General features: G+C 43.5%; 1 protein-coding gene across 10 annotated transcripts in view; it reads left to right on the top strand.

The window, feature by feature from the left end:
- Positions 1-21994, top strand: part of ADGRL3 (adhesion G protein-coupled receptor L3) — a 334544-nt gene that overhangs the window by 280587 nt on the left and 31963 nt on the right. For 5 of the 10 annotated variants that reach the window (XM_050895371.1, XM_050895376.1, XM_050895373.1 and 2 more), the window contains 3 exons: positions 5035-5101; positions 6484-6575; positions 21266-21292. In XM_050895371.1, the coding sequence (XP_050751328.1) occupies positions 5035-5101; positions 6484-6575; positions 21266-21292 (186 nt within the window). The remainder of the gene's footprint in view (positions 1-5034; positions 5102-6483; positions 6576-21265; positions 21293-21994) is intronic. The other 5 variants (XM_050895377.1, XM_050895374.1, XM_050895375.1 and 2 more) reach the window with 1 other exon arrangement.

The following is a 21994-nucleotide window of genomic DNA, read 5'->3' as shown; positions in this document are numbered from 1 at the left end:
TGATGGATGATGATGTATTTTTCTGTATAATGTTATTAGAAGGGTAGAACTGATTAGAATTTGTAGTGAACTATATGCCAGGCATACATAATTTGATTGCAAGAAGTTGCTTGGTTTTGCCGGCTTTTGTAAAACATCCTCTGGAATACATTACTTGCCTCCCTCCATTATTTATTGCATTTGTTTAAGCAGGACTTATGGAGCTGCTAGTGTTATTTGTTTTTTGCCTGGCATTTGGTGCCACCATTCATACATCCCAGAATGATTTGCTTAGACGCCCAATGTAGGTTTTCTTGATTTCATTTTCCTTTCGAAATCCAACCCGCCTGTAACACATGCCCAGATTACATAGCCAGGAACAGGCAGTTGTTCCTCGCTGTGTTTCTTTGCTCATCACTTGGTGCTTGTGATTTTCTGAAGCATCCTATGTCCTAGTATTCATATTGGCCTTTTGGAGTAGCTGCCCAGTAAAGATACTCTCTTACACTTAATTATTCCAAGGATTGGAATTCATCCTTTTCCTTTTACTATTTTTTTGTTTAAGAGCAGTTCAAACCACTCGTATTAGGAGATTAATTTGCTTTTATAACCAAGCAGCAACGTAGTGATTCCATTAAAAGATCATTCCATTCAGGCCAGCAGGGACTATTCATGTGAGCAAGCTAAGCCGTGTTTGGCCCTTTCCCCCAAATAAATCAGAAATGTTGCATCTCACCTTGTTCTGATTGTAATTTCTAAAGTAAAGGTGAAAAGCAGGAAGCCCCACTGCAGACACTGTGGTCCCCCAACATTGCCAAAGTGATTCTGGCGATACTCACGTGAACTTCCAAGTGACCATTTCTTACAGGCCAGGTCTTCAGCTGCTGAGTCTTAAATGGCCATGTCTCAAGTTTCACTGCAAAAAAGAAGATGCTGGGATTGTAGTTTTGAAAAGTTACATCATTTGCCTCGTCCTGTGTGTTAACCAAATCCATCCATCTCCTGGCCGGATCCGATGTCAAGCATCGTGGTGGGCAATGCTGCGAAATGCAGAGGGAAAATAGCATTTGCAGCTAGTGTTAGTATTTGAAAATAACTTGTGTCTAAAATTCAGTAAAAGCTGGATTAAGACTTTAGCAGCCTCTATTTGAGAGGACTCACTCAAGTAGCAGGCTGTCCAAAATCGACAGCAAGAAGCTATTCCATATTCCCATACTGTCCTGGGTTTCATATCAATGCCTCTTACAAATCTCAGAGGAAAGCAGCTGTGCTTTGAATGCTTCAATATATTTTAGAAAACGTACTTATAGGTATATTCATCCACTGGTGATCAAATTCATCGTGACAGGAATCTCTCTATTGTTTCTCCCCCCCTTTCCCCCTTTTTGGTATGCTATAAAGCAGGATATACATGGTAAGCAATCCAGCTGTCGGAAAGCAAAATGAAAGCCCAGTATATGTACACAGTCTCCAAGTCCATCAGCCAGCCGCCGACATTTTATGCATGTTAATGTTGCTTGGAAAATAGCTTCTAACAATATGGTCTGTCTTGGGTGGCTCCACTGAACTTGTTCTATTTTCAAGTGTTCGTGCCGGGTATTTGGAGGAGGAAGCATGAGCAATGTGGACGCTGGACTGCATTAAGCAGAACCTATATTGCACCCTTGAAAGGCATGTCTTGTGCATACATATCCCATTACTGCACCCAGACAAGGAGACTGTATAGCCACGTGAAGCAAACCGCTGAGCTCCCATGAACAACATGATATATTTAGGGCTCTTCAAATTTTATGGTCCAATGGCAGCTAATGATTGTTTATTGGTTATATTTAATGCACACCAGGGATAGTTTAGTATTTGATTTCTCTTCATGCAGAAAATAGAGTAAACTCTTTGTAGTCTTTATTGCTTAGGAAAAGCTTTAGGTGAATATAGCGACTTGTCACTGTGGAAAAGGAGGAAATTAAAAAGTAAAGGAAAGCAGCACCACGGAGCTCGTTATGAGCACTGAATATGCTGGTGTGACTCTTGGAAGAAGCAATGGGGTTTTGAGCAGCATTCCCTGCATCCGCAGATTTTCAGATAATCTGCTCTGCCTTGTACTGAGCCCTGAAGCAGCTTCGTTTGCTTAATGGCAGCGGAGTCTAAACTTGTAATGCGGCAAGTCCGTGTTCACGATGCAGCTGTGCATGGGGGGTCAGAAGTAACTCGGCAGCCCAAGATTAGCAACTTTGGGAAGTGAGTTGCCTGATTGCTTCCTTGTTTTGAGGAGCTCATTTATGCAGCTCATTGTGCATGTGGGTTTTTGTCTTTTAAGGGAAGAAAAGCTCAGTGTGGTACTTGTCTGATTAGCAATTTACAGCTTCTCAATGCAATTGGCGGGATGCCTGTGTTTTGATGTTTTGATCTTAATTTGCATTTTTAATGAGGTATGACTTAAATGGGTTCAAAGTTGCATCTCTTCCTGATGACCACAAAAAAAACGGCTTTTTAAAGTCCCTCTGCAGATTAGAGGCAGTTCTGCAGCTTTCCGTTTAGTCGCCCAAGACTGAGTGTCATACACAGTTTCATAGAAAGGCGATTTTTCTATTCAAACAAATAAAAAATGACATCATGTTCTTTAACGCGTGCAGAGAAGCAAAAAAAAGCCTTCCCTGGTTTTCCCAAGCTGTACTCTTGCTTACATGAAGCTGTCTCTCGTTGGAAGGGGACCTTTTTGCTCCATGCCTGTCCCCCTCTTATCCCGAGGGCAGGACCTGGCTCCTCGGCTGTTTCCCATCCACAGCATCCGTCTCGTCACTGAATTGTGCTCCACAACTGAAGGGACAGATATTTTAGGGGAACAGGTTGGAAAATTTCATCCATTTGGCTGGCTGGAAAGGAAACCAGTTGCTTCATGCTTCTTTGCTCAGCCCGGCACGGCTTTTCCTTCATGCTGTATTTCAGCTTTCACCAATTTTCCCCATGTCCCAATCTATATGCATTCAATAGCAGCTGCATCAGATGTGACCATATGGCTGACCAGCATGCTTTAAGGAGTAAAGAGAGGGTTTATGTCTTTCCTCTTTCCTGGGCTTTCCTAGAGCCGGCTCGCTCTTTGTGCTGAAGGAAAACCAAGTTGCTTGGCAATTAAAGTACACTGTGCTCCCAACTCCTGTGCAGCAGGGGCTGGGGGATGTTTTGAATGTTAAACTGGCAAAAAAGTTCAAAATGTTTTAATTAAAAAAAAACCCACAACCAGCCCTCTGAGTCCTCTCCCACATACCAGCACTCTTATTATCAGTAGAAAAAAGTTGTGGGGCTGTGTATTCCCTGATTTATATGTGGCAGCTGAGGCATAAGCACTGGTTACACTTTTTTCCTATGGGATGGGGTAGGTATAAAGTCTGAAATGCCATGTAATATGTGAGCTGCTGCTATGCGGACTTTTTTTTTCGGGGGGGGGAAGACTTTTTACAGGGACTTCATTATCCTTGAAACCTCTATTCCTCTGTCAAATCTAGTTGCAATTGGGCGACATTTCAGATGTTATTATGGGTGATACACAGATGTCATGATCGCATAAACCCTTTCCTATAGGAAATCAGACTCAAATAGTTTCTAGTCACTCATGTTGTTCCATTACCAGCTGCATCTAAATCACCTTGAACTTCAGCAGCCACAGAGGAAACAAGATTTCCCTGCAATCGCTCTGAAAGCCTCTGTTTGCCTCTTGCATTAAGATTTTGATGCTGTCACATGAAGATTTTGGATGAACAGCTGTAGAGGCAGTTCAGGAGTGATGGTCACGGAAGTGACGGTATTTAATTTGCGACAAATAGCGGTATGACCATATATATATCAATACATCTTCAACACTGACAAGACCTGAAATTTATATGGTCAGGGAGGGAAGTGAGAATCTTTCTCTACATCTTTGAATTTATTCATATCTTGGCTTCTCCCAGTCGCAGAGGTTCAGGGCATGTTTTATTCTCTCGTCAGGTGGCTTCTGCTGATCTCTTCCGTGGGGCTGCTGGCACAGACCTTTCTGCCTGTTGCAAAGTCCATTGGAAGGGAAAAAACATTCAGCACGTGCACTAGAGCTGTCATTTGTGAGAACTGCTATCTCTTCCACCATGATAAATTCATATATACAGTTCCTGTCGCTTGCCTAATTATGAAATTCCATCAGATGTTTAGTATAAGAGTGATTTTATGCTTTCTTAGTCCTCTGTGTATAAATGGAGCTGTGATTTGCAGCATTGCAAACACGACAAGATATTATTATTTTAAACATCGTGTGAAACTTTCTTGGAATTTATATTCGTCTGTCTTGTAACCAGTCACTTCCATTTTATCTTCCTGTCGCCTGGAATGAAATAGGAATGAAAATGTAATTTCCCAGGGGCCTTAAAAAATGTGGGGAGTATTAAATGCGGTTGAAATTAAGCAATTAATAATTTAGTTTTAGGCCATGAATCAACTTCATGTGATAGCACAGACCATATGCAACCCTCAAAACATTAGTGGAAACAAAACACTCCGGAGGATCAGGGAAATAAAATGCTCTAAATGGGAAGTTGCTGAACCTAATTAAACCTCAGCCTTCTGTTATCCAAATTGTGCTTCCTATTTGCACCAAATTTGCTCTGATCTGCTTGCTGGAGAAATGTCATCTCGCTTGACAGTTGACAGACAGCTTGTGTTGCATCAGAACTGGAGAGGGAAGAGGAGCTTAAAGTGAAGAAGAAGCTCCATGGATGCTCATCGGACCCCTTCCTTAAAAAAAAAACAGTTTTAAGTTTTTTTTTCCAACAGATGCAGAAAGCCTTAGCAACTAGGCCTTGTGCCATTTTCTCCCTGCTTCCTCCAGAGGTAATTATCTTACTCCATCAATAGCGCTGTCAGAAATTGGGCACATAATTCAGCATTTAAATGAACAAGCAATGTAATATTTCCTGTCTCCCACCGGCGTGTTTTGCAGCTCACATTCTTCTCTGTCACTCGCTCACTCTTGATGTATGTCCTGGGTGCAATCCTTGAATGCCTTCTCTCCCCTGTGTTTCATTACAGATGTTGGCTCCGACTTGACACCTACTTCATTTGGAGCTTTATAGGACCGGCGACCTTGATAATTATGGTAAGAACTCCTAATTAACTACTCCATCTCTCAGGTCAAGAAATAAAACTTTTGCTGTCCCTTTACTCTTTATCTTTAATTTACACAGATTAATTTGAGAAAGGCATGTTCTTCTTTGACCCCACCTGGCACAAGCAATTAGACCCTCATTACGAGAGGCTCTTGGCATTGCAAAATACTTGATCAAAATGGGCTGGGGAGCTTCGGAGCGGGCGCTTGCAGAGTTTGGTTTCTACCATTGAACATTTAGAAGTGCCAAACTCTATTTTGATGACCCTTGCTGCCCTCCCCCTTTTTGAATTCCCAATCGAAGCTTTGCATCGATCATGCAAAAAAGGGAAGTCTGGGGTGGGGGGAATGAAATAAAGTCCAAACTGGAAGAGAGGTTTGATGGGGGTTTTTCGTCCCCAGCAGAAGTTGAAACTTGTGTGACTTCATGGTTAGCACATTGCCAGCATATCAGCTAACACAGCATCAAGGTAGACAAACCCAACTTTGGAAGCAGCTGGAGTTTTCTTATGCTTTAATCGCTACAATATGGCTTAAATAAACCATCCTTTGTTTTGAATAGACTACAGTTTGACTAACACAGCAAACCAGGCACTCTCACTTCAATGCAGACATTGTTCCTGCTTCTCCTGCTTCTCCTGCAACTGAGGGCCATTTCAGCAGCCTTCCACATCAGGGAGGGGGCTGTGCCACCAGCTACAACTGTTGGGTTTTTTTCCCCTTAAGCAATTCATTCATAAAAAGATATCTTCCCTTTTTGATTATGTCTCGAACCCTGGCCTGGGCTTTTGGGGGAACTCCTTTCCAGGAATTGGCAGCCTTGTTAACACTGAGGCATTGAAACACCATCGCATCTTTTACAGAACAAATCAAACTCTTTTTCCTTTTTATTTTTCAATTTTGCATTGTGCGTCTTCAGCAGTCATGATTTCCCTGCCTATCTCCCCCATTACACTGTATTTAAAAGATATATTCACAGAAAAAGATGCTTTTTTCTTCTTTACAATGGGGCTGGCTAAGCAAGATGCTTGGAATGACTTTTCATGACTGTACATCTCTCAGACACAGACAAGCCATTACGGCATATATTTTTAATATTCCATAACGTCATTTGAAGCACTGCAGTTGATGTTGGAACCAGCCTCGTATCAGTAACATACGCAGCACCACAGCTTTGGTAACACTGTGGCATTACCAGTCCTGCAGTCTACAGGCCAGCTCACCTTATAAAATGCTTGGTAATTTTCTGTGATTCAGTTGCTATAAAACTGTAGCGAGAGACTCATCTGTTACAGAGAAGAAGCTGACTTTCTCCCCATCATGTTGTGCCGTGTCACGTAACCCTTTTTTCTTTTCCTTCCTCCTCGTTGCAGCTTAATGTCATCTTCCTTGGGATCGCTCTCTATAAAATGTTTCATCATACTGCCATACTGAAACCTGAATCTGGATGTCTTGACAATATCAAGTAAGTGGTTGTGGTTTTTTTCTTTCCCTCTGCCTGTTTCTGTCTTTTGCTCTTTATGCCCCTGTTTCTCTCTGAGGAGTGTACAGGGGAACCAACTCTGCTGGCAGCAGTCGTAACCAGGGGCAATACGTTGGGTTATGACACTGCAGAGTGGTTTCTAATAGGTACCAACAGGTGGCTGATGATGAAGCACTGTCTTTATTGGGATTTGGCTGCCAGTGGTGGCATTTTCCATTCAATTTTGCATGAAGGAAGCAAAGTTGCATTTGCTGTCCTTGAAGCAGGTAACCTCTTAGTCCCTCTACGTAAAAGGAAATCATGCCCGATAATTACCAGCTAATTATTGCAGTCTCTACAGGGAAGGTGTTGAAATTGTTGATCATTACTATTTCTCTGTGCTCTGAGGGTGGCAGCCTTACTTCTTTTCCGTTTGTTTTGACCTCTGACAGATTTAATGACCCAAATTCTCCCCAGAATTTGATTAGTTTCAGCAAAGTTACCAGGGGTTTATCTGGGGGTGCCCACATCAGAGGATGTGCTTGTCAGCCAAGGCATGTTTTGCCCTTGGACTCGGTTAAGGTCTGACCCTGGGCATCTTACTGTCTAGCAAGCTGCTTCATTATATTGATAGAATATTAGTCTCCATCAGTACCTGTTTATTCAAGTACCTCTGGCTTTAATTACTCGCTTCAAAAATACAAGTGGGATTTCGGGTGCAGCATGTGATAAGATGGGGAGCCCGCTAATTAATAAAACCATCTAATGAACTTAAGGAGGAGGAAATTGTTGGGAGTCAGCACTTTACTGCCCGCCCAGGAAAGGAGAGCGTTGTGCAACATGTCTGGAAGTTGGTTCTCCCCTCTCTTTCATGGTGGGAGTGGGAGAAGAGGCGTGAGGGGAACTCATTAGGAGACGACTGAATTGCACAGTTGCAAGGCAGTTCTCAGCCAGGTTATTGTTCTTAGCGCTGAGCCACTCTCGCAGATGCAGTTTTAATTTAAACTAGGTCAGTCCCCCCTTAAAACTTCCCCAGCAGACAAGGCTTGCAATGTCACTGGTGTGCCATGACCTGGCATGGTTCTTTGGGTGAAGTTTTAGTTTCTTAGGCACAGATTCTTCTTCGAGGGTTGGGAGGAAAGGGAACCGGAGCCTGTACAAATGCAGGAGACCCCAGTGAGCTCAGGGACCCGCAGGGCGCTCGTTCGCTATGTCTGTCCCTGCCGAGGTTGCAGGCAGGCTGCTCTGCAGTGTACCTCTGTTTCTCCTGCCATTGCTCTGCTATAAGATGAAATTGGAAGAGCAGTCCCTCCTGGATGTCCAGGACTGATCCCAGCATGATAGTCTTTCATGCAGTCTTGGATGAAACACTGAAGGAATGGTACGTTTAATAACACTTATTAATATGACTACTCATCATGCATTAGTGCTATGGGATTGCTCGCTGAGAACAGTCTTTCTAAGGTTACCCACACAAAATCTGTCTAGAAAGCCTTGCAGTATGACATTTGCATTAAAACTGGGGAAAAAAAAAAAACAAAGCCCTTATAATTAAAGCAGAAATAATAATTGCCTACCGAATAATCTTCCTTGTGCTAATTTCTAGTATCTTTGTTTAAAATGCCAGGAATTTATACAACCAGTTACGTCAATTATAATGTCATTGTAAAATATTTTATAGGTTCTTTTGCAGATGAGTGTCTATTCCTGATTTGACTTCATTAAAATGTTTTGAAAACACAAACAATTAAAATACTTTTAAGTATGTTTCTGATACTCTTCCAAACATGTTGCTTCATTATGAATTATTTTTTATGCTTGAAAAAATAAGAGAAACATAACGTAAGCTTGGGAAGACCCCAAGCTCATCCTAGGAAGTTTATCAAAACAAGAATTTCAGAAGTTACTTGCTTGTAATTTCTGAATACCTAAGCAGGACAAAGTTAAGTCTCTAAATCCAAGGCATGTGTTGTCTCAATATCGGATATGCTTGAGTTAGGAGAAGGTGCAGATTTTGAACAGAGATGTGAATTCACCTTTGAGGGAGCTTTCCTAGGGATGTGAGGGGCTTGCAATCTCTGGAAAACTTTTAAGGTAAGATCATAGTCATCTTCTAGGTAAAATCGTAGTCTTCTAGGTAAGATTGTGGTCTTCTTCCAAAGTCATTGGCTCTAACTCAGTTGCAAAATGTAGATGTGGTACAGCAGCTCTGGAATAAAAAGCCACAGACCAAGTTATTTCACAGGTGACCAGGAAGATCCTTTCTGAGCTTTACCTCCATGGGTCTATACGGTTGGTGAAAAGACACCCAGATCTGTTTCTCCAGCATGTGCTGCCTTTGCTGGCTCTCAGCGTGGTCCCAGAGCCTTGCATCTCATCTTATCGGTTTATATTTAAAAAAACCAAACCAAACCGAGGGCCTGCATTGGAGGGCCCCTTGCTGCCATCTGCGTGTGACAGCTTTACGGCACATGGGGAGCTGAATGGGAATTTGTTCTCCCAGTTCATTTCCTAGCACTGCTCTGTGTTAGGCTGTGGTGAAGCTCTCGCAACATAAATCCTGAGCCTGTTCAACAACAGCAAAATACTTGATTCCCTATGGCAACGTAAAAATAAAGGCCATAAAATATTTTAATAGACTGTTAATAAGCGCCCCTGCAATCTGGTGCTTGCCTGTGTCACTTTAAAGGTTAGAAATACATTATGAAGTATAGAAAATAGAGAGCCAAATAACTCCACTTAAATTAATGAACTTGATAAGGGATCAGGTGTCACCTGGGATACCTTTAATTACTGCACCAACAGAAAAGCCATTCAAAGGGCAGTGCCTGAACCAGATGCTGTGTGGCTGAAAGATTTGTAGGCACTGTGCAAAGTTGTAAAAGTAAACTTCCCTAACCTTTAGGAACAGTCCCTGCATTATTGTGCCAGCATGGGAGAATCTGACATTCCCACGGTGGAGCACTGGTTACCCAGCAAGAGATTTGATGAGTACAGAGCTGGTTTATTTTTTACCCACGTTAACTTTTCCAGCTTAGCCCAGCACTTTCAAGAGGAAAGTAGGGTAGCCACATATGTGGGTCCTTCCCCCTGTGCCGAGAACATCCTCCCTGTATGGCAGGTTGGTACTGAGCCGATTCAGTGGGTTGCACCTGCTGAGACAGCGAGGCTCGTGCTCTAGTCATGCTTTTGAGGCATGTAGCCAGGAGAGGATGTGAGCTCATGCATGTGCGCTATGTTGTTCAGAGCTGCAAGAGTTTCTGTGCCTGCCACTGATGCCAGGAGGGCAGACTAGCTCCCGTTTCACAACAGGTACCATCACCAAGAGTAGCATGCTTTTACCTATGTTTTTAAAAAAGTTCAGTTTGATTTCTTCCTTCAGTAAGTTTAAACAGAAATTTTAAGGGTTCACCCAGGGTGGGGATCTCTTCTACCTTTTAAAGATCTCTTTAGTATGAAGCAACGCAGACAAGGACGCCGAAACGGCTGCCTCGGGTGGTGCAGGTAGCTTCTGCCCATGCTGCCCCAAACGGGAGGTGGGAGGGGATTTTCCTCCCCCGCCTTTTCCAATGGCTGTTTCGAGGTCCACTGTGGCCATTGCTCTTTCATCTCTTTGCAGCTTGTCGGCAAACACAGATGAGCAGAGAAGGGCAGTGAGGAGCATCGTTTAGTCTTTGGTAGCTCTGCCCACATCACTTGTATCTCGCTCATGGCCCATTGGAGAGCATAAGTGGGATGCAACGGGTGCGTGAAATTGCTCGTAAGCACAAACTGATTCACTGTCAACAAATGTACCTGGCAAGGCATTGTTTTGGAGGATTGATTCCCCCAGCCCTTACGAGCTTGCAGGGAAGACAGATCTTTCAAGTCAGGGACTACGCAAGATTTTTGGATGGCAAAAGCCTGCTGTGCTGCTTGCATCTATAGCCTGCAAGGTGGAGACTATAGGCGTGTCAGTGCAGTATCGATGTACTCTTGCTAGCAGATGGCTTCTCGTGATGGCATGTTACCAGCTGGAATACTTTAGAGCAGCTGTGAGGCTGTTTTGCCGGAGGTTGCTGCCGTGTGGAGTGATTTCTGGAGTCAAGCAGCTCGAAGTCTCTCCTTTGCGCTTTTCCATTGTGCCGGGTAGATGTTAGATGTGCGAAATGTCTCAGACTGTCGTAGACAGGAGTACACTGAATCTTTTTTATATTCACATTTCTGTAGGAAGCCTTATGTGACAAAGGAAAATACATCTATATCTGAATAGTCCAGCATGGTTCTTCAGTTTTCCATCCATCAACTTGTTTTTGGGTGGTCAGGCATGTACTGTGGCTGCTTGTGGTCCTCGCACACCAGATTTTCATCCGACCCGTGCCAGATGCTGCAGCACGACAAACCATCCACATGTTTCCAGATGCTTAACCGACATTCTCTGGGCAAAATGGAGGATTTCAGATGAACCCCCTCCCCAAATGCCTTTGCATTGTGTGGCAGTACAGTGCTCGTTCTGCAGCTATTTAAATACTGCTTATTCGAGTCATCATGGTGTTAGTAAAGGGAAAAAAAGAGGGGCTACACTGATGGTAATCCAGATGTGCTCTTCACCATATCTACTGAAATCTGAGGTCCTGTCTTTGCTGTATGCTGTTATTGTGCACAATGTGGGGCGCGTTAGTTACTGACATGGAAAACTGGTAGAAAATTGGGTTGGGAGAGCAGTTATTTAGTTAACAAAAGGCAAGTCCTATAAGCGGATTGAAAGGATTCATCAATGGGACTGAGCAGCTGCCATGCCTGAAGTTACACAGGGCATCGCCAAATGGCCGGAGGGGAGAGGGTGAAATCTGCTTTCTCCTAGCAGAGACCAGAAGCCATCCTTTCTCTTCCTTACAGATGTAACCTTTCCTTTGAAGTTCCCGCGAGCACCCATCCCCTCTCCCCCCAGTGCTGCCTAGCTGCAGTTGGATTTGTTAGCATTTCTCCCAGCCAGACCAGACTTTCTGACATTCTTCTGTGCTGCAGTATGTGGCAATGGGATTTTATTTTATTTACTTTGGAAGGGCAACACACTGGCCATAGCTGCCAACCACGGTTGTGGACCTGCTAGAAAGAAGGCAGGAGGCGAAGGGCTTTTGTCAGCTCACTTCTGTTTTTGTCCCATTTTATTGTGTTATTATTTTAGCCAGGGTATAACTTGGCTTGTGCCATAGGCCACCTGGATGCTCTTTAGAAAGTACAACTCATGGGGACCTCTTCAAAGAGAAGCGTGTTGGGCTGTAGTCCTGGCTTTGTTGGAAGAGCTCATCCAGTGCAATAGAAACCCACCCGAAAGTCATCCCGGAAATTTAATTTTCTTTCTTTCAGACAGGGAGACCCAGAGTCTTAACTGGGAGCTCCTTTTGTTGCTAAAGAGGCACTATTAATTAGGGGCCTTGAGACAGTTTAATCCTGGCATTAACCACTGTAGTTTTGTTGCAGCTTTCTTCCCTCTTGTGGAAACCTGCTCCCATCCCATCTTCTGCAACAACAGAATAAGCACTATATCAAAAACCTGACATTCCCTGGAAGAAATTTATTTATTCTGAACATGCAGGAGAGAATGTTTTTGGGTATTGTGGCCGGATTCACAAGAACACGCTGAAATCCCACTAATGGGGATGATGCAGAAATGTCCTGCACTGCAGCCTTCAGAAATCAATCCCCAAATGACCAAAACAAGCCCCCCTCAGCTCACTGGCTGCCGTGAGAGCTTCAAGTGGTCCAGGGCTAAAGGCCCAGGGCCCTGATTTAATGGATAAGTTAAAAAAGTATAATTTCTCCCAAGTTTCTGACTTGAAACAAAACTCACACCATACTCCTTTATTTTTTATCTTTTTTCCATGGGAGTCTCTTGCTCACAGGCTTACAGAAATAAATCTGAGAAAGTGCAACCTAAAAGCCAAAAGTAGGAGCCAAATGCAAAGACTCAACATTGATTATTACTATCTAAAACCTCACAAAGCCCAATCTGGGCTCTTTCAGGGAGTCCGGCCCAGGCTGGGGGAGGCAAGGGGTGAGGAGCATCAGGCACAAAATTGAGAAGCCCCTTTTGAAAATATGCCTCCTTTACAAACCATTGCCATATCCCGCTCTCCCCATATGTTGTATGGGCGTAAGTGATTATCTGCTCATTTTCTTGCTTCAACATATGTATTTTATTTAAAGAGACATGACTAATCCCAGCCCCCAGATTAGCTGCTTGTTTCAGTCCTGCGGGTTTTCTGAAGTCATAAAAAAATCCTCAGAATTAGGTAGAAAATTGAAAACAAAGGTTAAATAGAACTTCCAAAAATCATCTGCGGAAATGTTTAAATTAAATCCTTGATTTAACACAGCAGTATTATGCTGGCAGGAACAGAGGTTTACCAGTCTAGTTTTATTTACTCAGCTGATTGAAATGCACAAAAAGTAAACATCCTGGGTTTGGTGCAGTGAGGAGCAAGTTAGATTTTGAAAATGCAAAATTTCTTCTCCTTCAGTAGGAAGAGCTTACATTACTGATGCAGAACAATAATTTGTAGCAGGTATCCTTTTACTAAAGGAAGATTAATTTGTGCTTTATTCTAGCCATTTTAAACAAGTGAAAGTAGGGAGACAATAAGGATTATTTAATCTATTTCTATGGAGATTTAAACTCATCTATTGGTTTCTGGATCTTTTTTGTTTAACCATAAGATGCTACAACTTGGAAATAGTTTGTGATGCTACAGGGTCTGGAATTGAATATTGCGTTGGGTTCACCCGAGGGATTTGACTCGCAGAACAGCACCACTTTAATCCTTCATTACTTCTGGGTTTGCGGTTGCTTGGGAGTGCACAGCGAGGACATGGTACAATGAGGGGGTCCAGCTCTTGGGGGTGTGCCCAGCGCAGCGTCTGGCTGCAGAAGACCCAATCCTGCATCCTCAGCACTCTCAGTTCCCGGCGAAGTCAGGGCTGAGGGTCTGTGGCAACGTGCAGACTCCTCCTTTGGAGCAGCAAGCGGGGAGAGGAGGTTATGTGCACCCATGCGGCTTCGAGGAGGTGTGTGCGTTGGCGTGAGTGGTGGCAAGGACGAGGTACAAAGGGTTTGAAACACCAGCTAGAGAATGGAAACACAGGAGCCAGTGAACCTCTGTTAAACATGACCCGAAATCCTGACTGGCCATTACCTATAACTTATAATGTTAAATAAAATAGCAGTGCCTGTAAAGAGTGAGCTTTCTGTTAAGATTTTCATACAGCCCTACTAACAAAATAGAAAGACTAACTGAGCAGGCTGTTCAAGAATAGCGCTTGAAAATCTCTCCTTCCCAGCCAGCTGTGCTATATGCAGCGTTTTTGGACTCCTCTGACTTCTGGAGACAGCAGGCTCAGAGCACAGCAGCTCCAGGGATGCCTTTTGGAGAGGAATCATCCCTGGATTCCCGCTCCAGGAATGGATAATCTGATCCTAGGGAACAAAAGGAGCCCCCGAGCCAGTGTTTGGGTCTGAATAAACTCGGATGAGAAATGAAGTGTGTGTTTTAACAGTGCTTGGGACATACAGGCAGCACGTTCTCTGTCACCAGAAAACTTGACAGGACTGTTTTGCAAAGATGAGCAAACGATCTGGGTACTTCTGAAAATGAGGAATAGCTTTTTCTCTCCCTTGGAAAACTTCCCCCTGTGCAAAGTTTAGATGTTGGCTGTGGAGTACTGAGCTGGGCATTAGAAACTGCCTGCCTCACTTTCCTTGTACAGGAGCTCAGGCTATGATCTTTGTGTCTCATATGGCCTTGAGTGAGAGTACCGTGCCTTCGCAAGCCTGACGGTCAGCTTAGCATCTCCCTGGATCCTGTGTAAGAAAGCACCATGCTTCCTAGTCCCCTGGGTAGCTCAGTGCTGCTTCTGTATAGCCTTCATCTGCATCTCTGCATGAGCAAACTTTGAACAGGCAGCCTAAAGCAAACCCAGAAAAATCACTTGGAGTTGGCACAAAATGAAGTATTTACAAGCTTCCTACCAAGAAAAGATAGGGCGCATTTATATTTTGCCAGAGTGCAGAGTTTGTGAGCACCTTGGAGGCAGAAACCCTGCCGATGCTGAAAAAACATCTGAGATGATTGCGCGTCTGTCTGGGTGCCTTTTTCGCCCAGTGATGTTGATGGCAGCATCCGATTTTGTTTGTTGCAATCTGCTGCTGTTTGAGTTTTTCATAGAAGGGTTTGGTTAATATCTGACTGTTTTGGCTTTGGGGTTTGCTTGTTTATCTATGGTTTTTGTGATGATTGCATTAATGTTGAATGGTGATTGTAAAGCACTAATCTTCCCACTGACAGGTGTTGTCCTTTCTGAATTTAAAAAAAAAAAAAAATCAATCAGCGGTTATTGATTTGAGAGAGTGTCCTGGAAGATATTAAATACCTAAGGTCTTTCTGTGAACCCATAAATCATGATTATTGTTTTAAAAGGCCATACATTTTAAGTATTTTGTCAGCAAGCCCTGCTGGTGCTATTTGGATAATACAAATGTGTCTAAAGGCTTTGCTGAATCCGTATCGTGCGGAAACAATCAGATACGTGGTTACACATCAGTGTGGTTTGAATAATCATGCCATGCCTTTGCAGTTAGGAGGAAGGAAATAAACAGGGTAAGCAATTCTGAGGGTAATTAATTACTTACAGAAAATGAGATGAGCTTAACAGAATTGCTCTTTCCAATTGCAATAATTAAGAACAAATCTCAGAAAGCAGGCCATGACTTCCCCGGATGAGTTGAGGGGGAAAGGGATGATGCTTTGCCTTTGGCAGAAAGAATCAGGCATAGGTTGCCCCAAATCCTGGGCTTGGACATCATGTAGGGCCAAGGAAGGTTTGGCCTCATTTGTCTGCATAAAATTTTCAGAGCTACCAGTGGAAGTCAGAAGTGGCTTTCAATCTATACAAAATTACACTTATGCCAGGAGGTAGGACCCCAACCTTTACAGATCTCCAAGGCATGTAAAGCCAGGGGTTTCTTCTGCAAATGAAGCTGTGACAAGCCCGCTGACCCCCAAGATGGTTACAGAGGTCTTCAGGGGATCGGCCACCTCCTGTCAAAGATGGTGCAGGAGCCAGAAGATGAGACTTGGAAATGATGGCTTGGAAAGCTGTGTGATGAACACCAGCAGCCTAAGGGAGGTGATTAGGAAGACATTTGGCTTCATGCCGTCAAGGTGGTAACTTTGTCACGAAACGTGAAAGCAAAATCCTTTAAGCACTCTTTTATTGCTTGCAATTGATTTTTCTCACCATGAAGATGCTCCTTCACTAATTAGCAATGAACCTGTTTGCTTTATGAGGGGAGTGCTGGACTTTCCAACTCCTTCCTGTAGATTTTCAGCAGTTCAATAAATCAATTTTTCCTAATCCTTGAAATTTAAAAAAAAAGGGAAAAGAAAACAAACATCGCTACTGCCTCATATTGGCAGGCAGTGGGGAGACACAATAGCACACTTTATTTTGTGTCTCTCTCGTGCTTGCCTGCAGGAAACGTCTGTCTCTCTGCTTTATTTGCACCATATTAAAATGAATTCCACAGGTCTTTCTGAATGCTTTCGAGGAGGCACATCATCCATCTATTTTTATTTCGGTTTCATCACCCGTAACAGCTACTGAAGGTCCTGTGTACTCACTTTGGCATTCTTGCTCACTAGCCAAACTGTGTTATTTTGGGGCCTGAGCACTGAGTCCATGTGTTTACTGAGCCTTTTCCTGCTATTGGAGAGTTGGGAAAATACTTTGAATTGTCAAAAGAGTGATAAATTCGAGTTAGGTAAAGTTAAACCATGAAGGGTTGAATAAAATAATAACACCTGAAGTTGATTAGTTACGTAGGGTTTTACTAAAGGCCCAGTTTTACTCTAAATGTGGCTCAAAACCTACACTTTGTTAAATATCAAAAAAAAAAGAAGGTAAACTCTTTTCAAAATGTAAGAAGACCAAACGTTATTCTTTTTAAATGAGAGCTGAACAGCTGCTTTTTGATAACAGGCTTTCTCTGTTCAGCAGCATTTTAGGACCAATCTGTGTGTGAAGGTAAATTCTTGCCTTACTTTTCCTGGTGCAAAAAAATTGCAGGCTTTAACAACCCAAGATATTACTAATCTACATACACGGAAGTGGTTTGCACCATATAATCTAAGTTGCAGATTGTCTGTGCCTCTGTATGGGGCTGTCAGTGTATATTCTGGCAATTCGGTCGCCTTGTCTAAAAAACGTACATGTTGGGGTTTTAAAAGGATAAGCAGTGCAAAAGGGGTTTCCGAGCTTAAGATGCGTTGGTTTTGAAATTCCGTAAGCATCTAAACAAGGATATAAGTAGCTAATTTTAGCAACTTTTTTAAAAAGTATTGATCTGGAAATATCACAGGAATATAGAAGGTAATATGAAAAATCCTTTCTCATCATTGAAGGAGAAAGTACTCTGGGAAATTGAAAGACATCTAACTTAAATAAGATTTTGAAAGAGTTTTACATGGTGTGTAATTAACCTTAAGAAGTCTTTGCCCCAAGGTAAAGTCAGGGCTTTTTTAAGATTAGAAAATGAATTAGGTATTTATACGGATTGGTAGAGCATCCACTATCCATCATCTGGGTTGCGAAGAAACACAAGGGAGGTGAGGTAAGATTTCGCAGGTTAAAGGAATAACACAACCACTAAAGATTGGCTTTTTAACTTCAAATATTTGAAAGTGAAGCCCCCACCTAAGCCATCATTCAGATTTCCTCTGCAGTCAGTAGAGAAAAGTATTTCTTCAGGGAATGGCGAAGCCTCACCTACCTTAAATGCCTGTTCTTGTAGGGGATAAATTGCTCTTTGGGGGTACCAGTCTCCCGTTAACTATGGAGGGATCAGAGTCACATAGTTTAAATTCAATGGGCTGTATCCCTTACTGCCAGGAATTGGAAGAATTTACCCAAATCTGGAGAAAGCACTTTAGATCTAGCATCTCAAGCTGTGCTAGGCTAGGTTTTCCAATGATTTCTGCTTTGACTTTTATTTGCTTGTGCCGCTAGTGAATATAATCTCAGTTTTCCAGTTAGCAGCTCCATTTTTCTGTGAGCTAAGGCTCTTCCAAGGCTTTTCTCTTGTCTAAGCGATGGGTTTTATGTATTGCAGATAATGACACAGTATTACTGCAGCACTGATAGGTTTCACAGACTTTACCAGGGGGGAAAAAAAAACATTCTAGAGTAATTTTTGTCAGACACGAATTGTTACTAACACAAGAGTTAAGCTTCTTACAACACTTGAGTTGGTAAAATGAAAAGGAATGATCTGTATTTCATGAGGGATATAAGAAACTAAGTCCTACAGGCCCTATGTGTAGAGATTTGAAGTGTTTGGGAGTTAGGTGTCTTTGAAAATCTCACTTCTTTAGGCACCTGCTTGCTTTGGGCAGTGGGTCCTAGTCATATCTGGGTTGAAAATCGGGTACAAACTGCTCAGGTCTTTTAACGGTTTTCTCCTGAGTTGCTTTAAAGTGTTAGCCTCAAGCTAAAAGGCAGTCCAAGTTTACTGATTTTATGTTTTGTCTGTACAAAGATGAAACGGAGCCTTCAGCTGCCTTGAAGAAAGGCTATTACAGATCACTGAAAAACTTAGCGAAGATCTGGATAGCAGCAACAGAGTAAAAAATTTCCCTAATTTTCTCTTTTTATAAGCTATCACCAGCAACATTTCAACAGTAAAATCTTTACCGTAAAACCTGAGTGCTTGTGAACACAGTAATAGAAATTCATGCCCTGCTCCTGCCCACATTGCTGGGCTGGGAGCTTCAGACTGCCTCAATGACTTCTTTAATTTAATTGCATCACAGGAGAGCTGCAGGTCCTGTGGTGCTAGACATGCCATGAGCACAACAAGAACCTGCCCCGATGATCTTGCAGTCTGAGTGGATGAGAGGGCAAAGAGAAGCAGAGGGATTTGACCAACATCATGCTACATAGGTGGGATGGGCTGGAGATCCCCGTTGATGCAGCTAAGGGGGGAGCCTTTTAATACCAATGGCTTTTCTGTGTTCCTGGTACCTCCTCAGATGCATTGCAGATGCAGAGGTCACACTGTCTCAGCCTATGTTTTGCTAAGCTAAAGGAGCTGAGCTTTCCTTGCTGTGTCTTGGAAGCAGGGACTCAATTCCCTGCATCAAGCCACCTCCTCTACACTTGCTTCCTCCTTCCTTCCTGATCCTGATATGCTTTGTGCTTTCCCCATGCGTTGTTAGATGCTGTCTTTGAGTGCCCTAGGGTAGCTCAGATGTCCTCATGCAGCTGGCAGATATGGCACAAGATCTAAGGCAATGTCGTGGTTTAACCCCAGCCAGCAACTAAGCACCATGCAGCTGCTCGCTCACTCCCCCCATGCAGTGGGATGGGGGAGAGAATCGAAAAAAAGTAAAACTCGTGAGCTGTGTTAATGACAGTTTAATAGGACAGAAAGGAAGAAAAATAATAATAATAATAATAATAATAATAATAATAATAAAATGACAATAATAATACTAAAAGAATTAGAATATACAAAACAGAATATACAAATAAAAAATTAGAATATACAAAAAATTGAGCAATTGCACAATGCAATTGTGCCCCATTAGTTCCTGAGCAGCGATCTGCCCCTCCTGGTCAGCTCCCCCCAGTTTATATAGTGGGCATGATGTCATATGGTATGGAATATTCCTTTGGCCAGTTTGGGTCAGCTGTCCTGGCTATGTCCCCTCCCAGCTTCTTGTGCCCCTCCAGCCTTCTTGCTGGCTGGGCATGAGAAGCTGAAAAATCCTTGACTTAGTATAAACACTACTTAGCAACAACTAAAAACATCAGTGTGTTATCAACATTATTCTCATACTAAATCCAAAACATAGCACTATACCAGCTACTGTGAAGAAAAGTAACTCTGTCCTAGCCGAAACCAGGACAGGCAAGCAGCTGTCAGGGTGGCAGCTGATGACCAGGGGGGACCCCTGCAGGGATGGCAGCCAGGGAAGCTGAACAGGGTGGCTGGGTGCTGGAGCAGAGCTGCAGGGAGCTGTCAATGGCTGGGGGCGGGATGGGGATGGAGGCAGGGAGGGCTACAGCCCAGGGATGCTTTAGGTGCTCGAGCTGAGATAGCACTGCTTACCTGTCAGTGATATGGGGACAGCTACCTTGTCCCCCATGGTGTGTCCTCTACTTGTATCTCACTGCTCAGAGTGGGGTTAGGGCAAGTGTTATGAGCACGGCCAGATCCAGCCCATTCGGTGACTGTTCCCTCCCTTTCCCAAAGACCCCAGGTGACCATGCCAAGGCAAAGCTGGGACTGGCAGCATAGCTGCCTCTTCTGTCTCAGCCAAGGACAAGGTGGGGAGAAAATGGGAATGTTTTGCACAATATACTGTGTGAAACCACCTTCCTCCCATGAGGACTAAATCCTGTTCCCGTTGATACTCAGGTGGCCCCTCTGTGGCTTCAGGTGAATGTGAATGGTGCAGAAGTTGTCCCTACATGGCTTTGGCCATTGTGAGGAGAAAACACAAAGCCTCATCTTGGACATACTTAGTGTCCCTCTCAGTCTGAAGTTACTGCTGAAAATCATTCAGCTTTAATACAGCTTCTTTCTAAGTCGGGCTGAAGCAGGTCCCCTCCAAGTGGAGCCGTTTGTTTAGCAGAGGATATAGCTTGACAGGTTGCCAGTATTGACCAAGGGAGGTCTCAGCAGGATGGACTGGCCCCGGCTATGTTGGCAGGGGTAATGAGATGAACATATTGAGCCAGCCTCCATCTCTGGCACCCATGGTGGCTGCTGCAAGGGATCGCAATTTCAAAAGCTCCACGCCAGGGGGGAGAGGAGGCCTGGGACTTGGCCTGCCCTTCCCACGTGTTGCACATCACCCTCCACGCAGGCAGAGTTAGGTGCACAGCCTGTCCCAGAAGGTCAGGGAGACTCCCCTAGGAAAATGGCTGCGACTAATCTTGTGTCCTGACAGTGGCAAAAGATCATTTTGAGTGGTCCATCTTGGCTTCTTCTTCACTGCAGCAGGCTGCTTTGCACTCTTGCTTGGCAGAGTCCTTTCTTTGTCCTTCCCTGTGAAATGGGAGTAAATAGGTCAATGCTTTCTGTCACTCAGGGCTTTAGAAGTTCCTAATGCCGTTATCTCAAAAAGAAGATAATGCTGCAGTCTGGCTCGTAAGTTGGCAACTTGAGAGTTAGTTACACTAATGAAAAAGTAAACAGCAATCAAGAGGTTCCTGTAATACACTATAGCATCACAGACTGAGAGTGCTGGAGGCACGGTGGAGTTTTGCCACCTGAACGCATGAAAGCCTTCTGTGGTGGCTACGCTGGAGTTTCAAAACTCGTCTTCTCCAGAGATACCCATGATTTTTAAAAGAGATTTCAAAGTCAATTGACAGTTGCGTGATCGGAGCCAGGAGGGGTAGCTGCAGCTCGCAGCTAACGATGCTCACTTCTGTGTGTGAAGCCAGCGTCCCCGGTTGTGTTTCAGTTCCCTGGGGCAGCGAGCCAGGCTGGCTGGTGTGTACCAGGCGCACCTGATGCCGGTCCACCTTTGGTTTTGGTGATGGCTGGTGGGAGAAGGGAGGTGGACTAGCAGTAAGCTATATCCTCTATGTATGTCGTTATATTTCTAATGTTGGTGTTCTTGTCTTTATGTCTACGCATTCTTTAGCTATGAGGATAACAGACCCTTCATCAAGTAAGAATGACCTGAATGGCTGATAAATTTCATTTATCAGTGTGGTCTCATGAACCAGCTGTCAGATCAATATTGAAAAATCATTAAAGCTTCTGTCATTCGCATTTGAGGCAGAAGAGCAAACTGTGCAGGAAAACGGTCAGGCATACAGCTAACGTGCAGCGTAAATGTGCTGCATATGTATTGCCAACCAATTGTCACCGTATTGGCTTTATATTCTTTGATTGGACATTACTTGAATTCAAAGTGAATGTTCCCAAGTTAATCCTGTGTAGTACAGACTTGTTATACCAATAACAACCCTCTGGTCCACTGTGCTCTGTCACTGAGAGTGCTTTATGGTAATATAAATACAGAAGTAAATTTTCAGAAAGGTGCATGGGTGGTAATCCCCATGATTCCTGTTCTAGTTAATGGGAGCAGTGCAAGCAAATCTGTGTTTGGTGCACTGGAGTCTGTCTCCTTACTTGTTGGAGTACCTAATTGTCCCTAATTGTAAATCTCTGATTTTCAATTACACCAAAACATGGATGGTTTTGTTTCTTTATTGCTATAAAATTGCACTACAGAAAAGAAAAACCATGAAAAAGAAACAGCAAGTCTGTACAAAGAGCAAAACAAAAACCACAAGCTGCACCAAAAAAACCTGCGAAGAAAGCCAAAAATGCCTAGAAATTACATGCCTTAGGGCATTCGTGCTTT

This window comes from Gymnogyps californianus, chromosome 4 (assembly GCF_018139145.2).
Source record: "Gymnogyps californianus isolate 813 chromosome 4, ASM1813914v2, whole genome shotgun sequence".
NCBI classification, from domain to species: Eukaryota; Metazoa; Chordata; class Aves; order Accipitriformes; family Cathartidae; genus Gymnogyps; species Gymnogyps californianus.
The sequence above is the reverse complement of the archived record's forward strand: the minus strand, read 5'-3'. Positions and strand labels throughout refer to the sequence as shown.